We start from the raw sequence: 7,379 nt of genomic DNA, 5'->3' as shown, positions 1-7,379 counted from the left end.
GGCACGTCTTCCACTGAGGAAGCGGAGCCTGGGGACTCTGGGTCGGGCCCTCCAATCTCTGGTGCTGAGGTCGCCGAGGTGGTTAAAAAGCTCCTCGGTGGCAGGGCCCCGGGGGTGGATGAGATCCGCCCAGAGTTCCTTAAGGCTCTGGATGTTGTAGGGTTGTGTTGGCTTACGCGACTCTGCAATGTTGCGTGGACATCGGGGGAAGTTCCCCTGGATTGGCAGACCGGGGTGGTGGTCCCCCTATTCAAAAAGGGGGACAGTAGAGTGTGTTCCAACTACAGGGGAATCACGCTCTTAAGCCTCCCTGGTAAGGTCTATTCGGGGGTTCTGGAGAGGAGGGTCCGTCGGATAGTCGAACCTCGGATTCAGGAGGAACAGTGCGGTTTTCGTCCTGGCCGTGGAACACTGGACCAGCTCTACACTCTCAGCAGGGTCCTGGAGGGTGCGTGGGAGTTTGCCCAACCAGTCTACATGTGCTTTGTGGACTTGGAGAAGGCGTTCGACCGCGTCCCTCGGGGGGCCCTGTGGGGGGGTACTCTGGGAGTATGGGGTACCAGGCCCTTTGATACGGGCTGTTAGGTCCCTGTATAACCGGTGTCAGAGCCTGGTCCGCATCGCCGGCAGTAAGTCGGGCTTGTTCCCAGTGAGAGTTGGACTCCGCCAAGGTTGCCCTTTGTCACCGATTCTGTTCATAACTTTTATGGACAGAATTTCTAGGCGCAGCCAAGGTGTTGAGGGGATCCGTTTTGGTGGCCTCAGAATTGCGTCTCTGCTTTTTGCAGATGATGTGGTCTTATTGGCTTCATCAGATCGTGATCTACAGCTTTCGCTGGAGCGGTTCGCAGCCGAATGCGATGCGGCCGGGATGAAGATCAGTTCCTCCAAATCCGAGGCCATGGTCTTGAGCCGGAAAAGGGTAGAGTGCCCTCTCTGGGTCAGGGAGGAGGTCCTACCCCAAGTGGAGGAGTTCAAGTATCTTGGGGTCTTGTTCACGAATGAGGGAAAAATGGAGCGTGAGATCGATAGGCGGATAGGTGCAGCGTCTGCAGTGAAGCGGGCGCTGTACAGGTCTGTCGTGGTGAAGAGAGAGCTGAGTCAAAAGGCGAAGCTCTCAATTTACCGATCGATCTACGTTCCCACCCTCATCTATGGTCACGAGCTTTGGGTTGTGACCGAAAGAATGAGATCTCGGATACAAGCGGCCGAAATGAGTTTTCTCCGCAGGGTGTCTGGGCTCTCCCTTAGAGACAGGGTGAGAAGCTCGATCATCCGGGAGGGACTCGGAGTAGAGCCGCTGCTTCTCCACATCGAGAGGAGCCAGTTGAGGTGGCTTGGGCATCTGTTTAGGATGCCTTCTGGACGACTCCCTGGTGAGGTGTTCCGGACACGTCCCACCGGAAGGAGGCCCAGGGGAAGACCCAGGACACGCTGGAGGGACTACGTTTCTCGGCTGGCCTGGGAACGCCTCGGGATTCCCCCGGAAGAGCTGGCCCAAGTGGCTGGGGAGAGGGAAGTCTGGGCCTCCCTACTTAGGCTGCTACCCCCGCGACCCGACCCCGGATAAGCGGAAGAAAATGGATGGATGGATGGATGGATCATCAGAGGTACAGCACAGATTAAATAAGTGGGAGATAAAGTTAGGGAGGCCAGACTGAGATGGTTTGGACATGTCCAGAGTAGGGACAGTGGGTATATTGGTAGAAGGATGTTAGAAAAGAGAAGAGAAGAGAGAAAAGATATATGGATGCAGAAGATATATGGATGCAGTAAACGAGGACATGGATGTAGTTGGAGTGAGGACAGAGGACGCAGAGGACAGAGTGAGATGGAGGAGGATGACTTGCTATGGCGACCCATGAAGAGGGAAAAGCTGAAATAAGAAGAAGACGACTGTGGCTGTATCATGTATGTCACTACCGTACCATCATAATTCAATTAAGCTCAATGTTACTCACTACCTGTGCAATAACCTGTCACACAACCGGTGTAGTTGTAATGTGCAATAAATAGGGCAGCTGTGGCTGAGTGGTTAGAGCAGTAACAATGCAATAGTTGGGGGTTCGAATCCACCAGTAGTCACATGCCAAAGTGTCACTGGGCAAGACGATGAACCCCTCGCTGCCTCCGATGTGTGTCCCATCAGTGTGTGAATGTGATAAAGCTCTGATTAGTCTCATTAGAATGATTTGTTCAATTAGCTTTTCAGAGATCTAGTAGAGTGCTGTATGAATGGGTAAATGAGGCACAGATTGTAAAGAGCTTTGAGTATCTTGATAAGATAGAAAGGCGCTATATAAGTACAGTCCATTAACCATTTACCTAATCATGTGCATACAAATTCATCCTACTTGCACCGTTATACCATGTTATTTTTTACCATTTATCTTTTGAACATTGTAAACATTACATTTCTTTTTCACTTTTTGATACTTTATTTTGTACCCTTATTGCATGCTTTAATATTTCTTGTTTGTTTGTTTTTAGCAAGTCAAATCAGTTCTTCTTGTCCTGAACATTTCATTGCATTGTTGACCTTGTGTTATCCTGAATATGACAAATAAACAGCATAACATAACAACAAGCAGTATGCTGATGTCCACCATTGCTGAGGAATTTAAATAGTACAGTAAATGTTTTTACTTATAGAGATTAGTTTTTTTCCAGGACTGGAAGTGAACAGGGAACAGGGAGGTGAGCTGGTCTGGGAAGCTCAGTCCTCACCTCCTTCTACAGGTGTGCAGTGGAGAGCATCCTGTGCTCCAGCATCAACGTGTGGCTTGAAAGCTGCACAGAAGTCTGTTGGAGTCAGTCTCCCCACCATCCCAGACAGCTACACCTCCGGATGCAGGAAGAGGGCCACCTGCATCACAAAGGACCCCACTCACCCAGCACACACACTTTTTGCCTTGCTCCCCTCGTGCAGAAGGTTGTGGAGCATTAAGTGTAGAATGAATAAACTGAGGAACAGCTTTTATCCTGAGGCTGTTAGACTTGTAAATACCTGACCAGTATAATCACGTAAGGGGAAAAAAAAAAAAATCACTGTAATGCCATTTTGATTTGTGATATGTGACATCTGTGCTGCTGATTATCCATGCTGCTGATCTCATGCTGCTGTATTCATTCATGCCCATCTGTGCACCACAAACTCATGTTCTGGCTGCTGTTGATATGTCATATTGTTTTGCATTGTTGGTGTTTGGCATGTGTCTTGGAGCTTTTGGCGTTCGTTTGGTGTGTATCTTGGTGTGTATCTTAGATCCTTATGTACTGTCTTTTCTTCTTTTTTTTTTTGCTTTGTATTTTTGCTGTTTTTGGGTGTGGCTGGGACCCCAGATGCATAGTTTCGTCATGTGCCACATATGATGAAAAGACAATAAACTTGAACTTGAATGCAAGTAAATGTTAATGTTTTTAGTGGAAGATATTCAAATGAGTAGGAGTTACACTGTGTATAACAGAGGTAGGGTAGGGTGTGGGTTTTATGTACTTGTCTGAGGCAGAGCAGAGTGGAGAGAGCAATTTTATCTACCACCAGGTGCAGGGGCAGAGTCAGGGAGTGGCCAATGGTGGCCTTGGCCACCATAGAATAAATTTTCGCCAACCCAATCTTTTGAGGAAACTACCAGTATGCTTTGCAATTTAAAAACTAGAAAGCATAGTTTCCTCAAATGATTGGTATGGGCAGTCCCCCCCCCCCCCCCAAATACACACACACACACATATTTTTTATTTAATCTTACCTGATTTTAATCTTAAGGCAGCTAGAGGTCCCCCGTTGAAGACTACTGTCAGCATATCTGTCCCTTCTGGGCATCCATCCAAACCTGTTGCCCACTTCAGTCCAGCCAGGCCTCCAGGGCAGTACAGATGCTGAGTCAGTCTTAATGTAGCTGCTGGAGTTACCTCCTCTGCTACCAGCGCCATGTTTAAAGGTGCCAAGCCTACATCAAAGCATATCAGTTCTTCCTGGCCTCCTGCTATTATGGCAACGGCCCCTGTGGGGTGCCAGGCCATGTAAGTGGGTGGCACAGGGCAGGAGACCAACAGAGAGACTCCTCGTCTCTGGTCGTAAAGAACTAAGGAGGAGTCGCTCAAACCAAAAAGGATTGTGGTCTCAGAGGGGTGACGGGAACAGGAGAGAGGATGCGATAGTAGTGGAATGTTGCTGATGGATAAGCGGCGCAGTCGACCCCGTGCACATTCATATACACAGGTGGCAGCACAGGAGGCCTGTCTGAAACCCTGAGGTATTGCAGGTAACTCCACTGTCAGCATCTGATAGGGCTGAAGCTGACTAAAGCAGCAGTCCAGAGGGTTGCCTTCAGTCCGGACAGAGCAAAGGACCTGAGGTAGAAAAGGTACAAAAAAAGAGACAGCTCAAATTTAAAGCATATTGTGCAAAAGTTCTCAGCAAATCCTTTCTTTATTTTATTTGTTGCTTGAACTATTACAACTTCATTACAGGCTCATAAAACTTTAGTTATAAATATCCTTTGTTATTTTTCTTAGAACATTGACAATATTATCCATTTAAAATCCAGTCCTTGCATCTGACCAGGATGATGTCATTTAAAAAAATCTGTGATAACTAGAAAAATAGGATAAAAAGAGAGTAAGTATCAGCCCTTAAAACTGTCTACTGTATATAGCTGACAGAGCCAAGAGTTCTTTGGAAATCACCTTGGTGTTTAGAAACTATTTTACGTCTGTAAAGCTATTACATTTAGCATTTTTTTAATTAATAAAAAGTTTCTCCTCAACAGATAACTTCAAATGACTGGAACAACATAAAAAAACAATATATTTTTATTAGAATTGGTAATATTTATGTGACATTAATGCTTTATTTTTTGTATGTCCTTTACAGAGGGAAAAGTAATGCTGCTGAAAGATTGTAGTTTTAAAAGATGAAAACCAAAAATATTTTTTTAAATGTGCAAACAATTTGGTTGAGACTTTCGCTGCTGTTTACAAAAGGTATTTCTGTTTAGTAAAATTATGTGCTTGAGATGCATTTGTGACTAAAACTATGGTTTCTGTAAAAAGAGATAGAGACAAAATATTATGCAACAAAGTATACTATGGACCCTATGTTTAATTGAAATATGGATAATGAGTCTTAGTGTGCAATGCCACACTTTTTGTTTTCAAAATACATACAATGCAAAGCAACATACACCAGAGAGGAACAGAAAAGTGCATAATGCATCAACTTATAAGAGAAAACACAGAGGATCCTTGACATGTTTAGATTGTTATTGAAATTAAACAAACAAGAGTAGAATTTTATCAATAAAAATTAATACAGCCAAAAAGTGAAACTATAATAAGAATATATCTTGATGCATGCTCAACAATCCAGGTAGAAAAATCCAAAAAAGTTCAATCTGGTCCTCTGGACATTCAAAAAAACAAAACAACAAAAAAATGTAGAAACGTTTCATTTCTCATCTGAAAGACTTCTTCAGTCTGAGGTGCTGTTTTCAGCTCAGTCTCTTAAATAGCACCTTCTCAGAGTGGATCAACCAGTTTGCTGCTGACAACCAAAACCAGCTGCTCACATGGTCAAGAAGGACCATCAGCCTAACACTGATGGCTGTTTACTATTCACAGGGGGTTGAGTGATACTAGCAATCACAGTATTGTAAGAGGGGGACAGTTGAACCCGGAGGCCTCCACCCCTGTTTAATGATGGACAAATTATTTTCACAAAGATGGCCTCCTTTACTCCTCTCTCAAACCATCGTTCCTCTCTGTCCAGGATGTGAACATCTTCATCCTTGAAAGAGTGACCGCTGGCCTGGAGATGAGTGTAGACCGCAGAATCCTGGCCTGATGATGTTGATTTTCTGTGCTGGGCCATCCTTTTGGCCAGTGGCTGTTTAGTTTCCCCGATGTAAGACTGATCACAGCCCCCTGACACTGAACAGCATACACAATATTACTCTGTTTGTGCCAGGGGACTGGATCTTTGGGATGAACCAGTCTTTGCCGTAATGTATTTTGGGGTTTAAAAGCCACTGGGACGTTATGTTTAGAAAATAAATGTCTCAGTTTCTCTGATACTCCCTCAACATACGGAATGACCACTGGTCTGGGTCTGGGTTCCTCCTTTTCACCTGATGGCTGACTGGAGTCCTCTTTGTGTTTCTTCTCTGCTTTCAGGAAGGCCCAGTTAGGATATCCACATTGCTCTAGAGCCTGTCTTGTGTAGGAGTTCTCCTTCTGCCTGGCTCCTGAGTTAGTGGGGATGCTGTCTGCTCTGTCTGTTAGGAGTCATCAGAGTCCTGAACCTCAACTTAAGCTGCAGATCATTCCAAGACATGGGCCGAAATAGGACAAACTCATCTTCCTAATTCTGTGTGCACAAAGGGTACCTTAAACTGCAGCCAGCTATTGGCCCCGAGACGGTGTGTGTTCTGTAGTGTAATGTACCTGGAGTTGATATGATGGTTTTCTAAAATGGCTTTGTATATGAAAATATACCAATGTTTCATCCTTCGAATATTGAGTGAAATAAGTCCAGCAAGAGTATATAGAATACAATGGTGAGCCCTAAAGGGTGAAATTCTTATATACCTCAGAACAGCATGGTAAATGGGGTCCAGTTTATGGTGTCCACATCTCCATGTGTACAAGAACATATGTGACTATTTCTATCTGTTTAATACAACTAATACAATTGTACCATATTTTATTATTACTTTAATATCTTCTTTTACATGCAACTATGTTTGAACCCTGGCTATGTGTTACTGGACTGTTTTTTTTTTTAAAGGAGATAAAAAGAAGAAAGAGTTTCTCCATGGCAGCTGCTCAAACAAAAATAAAAAAAGATGCAAGAAACGGGGCCTTCCACACTGTTCATAAACACCCTGCTTTCAATCACGACAGCTAATGATAAGAGCTCCATTTAACTCAAGGTCAGCAGCATCTCCTTCCTGAGCATGCCACAGCTTGGCACAAAGTGATAAACAACTTCTGCTCTTTACCTGGAGCCAAGCAGTGGCGGCTCATCAATAGGGGGCGCTAGGGCACTGCCCCACCACTCAAACCACTCGCATATTATCTTGAAGACAGAAAAATTTTAAATAAAAATGAAATAATAAAAATATTTCAAAATATATATATATATTTTTTTTTGTTGTGTAAGATAGAAGATTTTATGGTTAACGAGAAAAGTTTTTTTTTCTTTTCAAAAATGTCTGATTGATAACGTATTTTCGCCCTTGCGGTGCTAGAATCATTTCCCATAGATTCTCATTAAAAGTTGTACATGCACAGTTAGTGTTAGGATTTGTGTCAGGAGCGAACCCAGAGTGCAGAACAGGGACTCAACTCGGCAGATATACAAAAATAGGTTTTTAATG

The 7,379-nt window shown here is 44.2% G+C and overlaps 1 protein-coding gene across 1 annotated transcript in view; it reads right to left on the bottom strand.

Annotated features, from left to right (window-relative positions):
* Positions 1–7,379, bottom strand: part of LOC119407813 (WD repeat containing planar cell polarity effector) — a 170,923-nt gene that overhangs the window by 105,130 nt on the left and 58,414 nt on the right. The window contains exon 3 of the mRNA XM_037674642.1: positions 3,750–4,353. Coding sequence (XP_037530570.1) covers positions 3,750–4,353 — 604 coding nt within the window. The remainder of the gene's footprint in view (positions 1–3,749; positions 4,354–7,379) is intronic.

This window comes from Nematolebias whitei, chromosome 1, assembly GCF_014905685.2.
Source record: "Nematolebias whitei isolate Nwh7 chromosome 1, NemWhi1, whole genome shotgun sequence".
Lineage (NCBI taxonomy): Eukaryota > Metazoa > Chordata > Actinopteri > Cyprinodontiformes > Rivulidae > Nematolebias > Nematolebias whitei.
The sequence above is the reverse complement of the archived record's forward strand: the minus strand, read 5'-3'. Positions and strand labels throughout refer to the sequence as shown.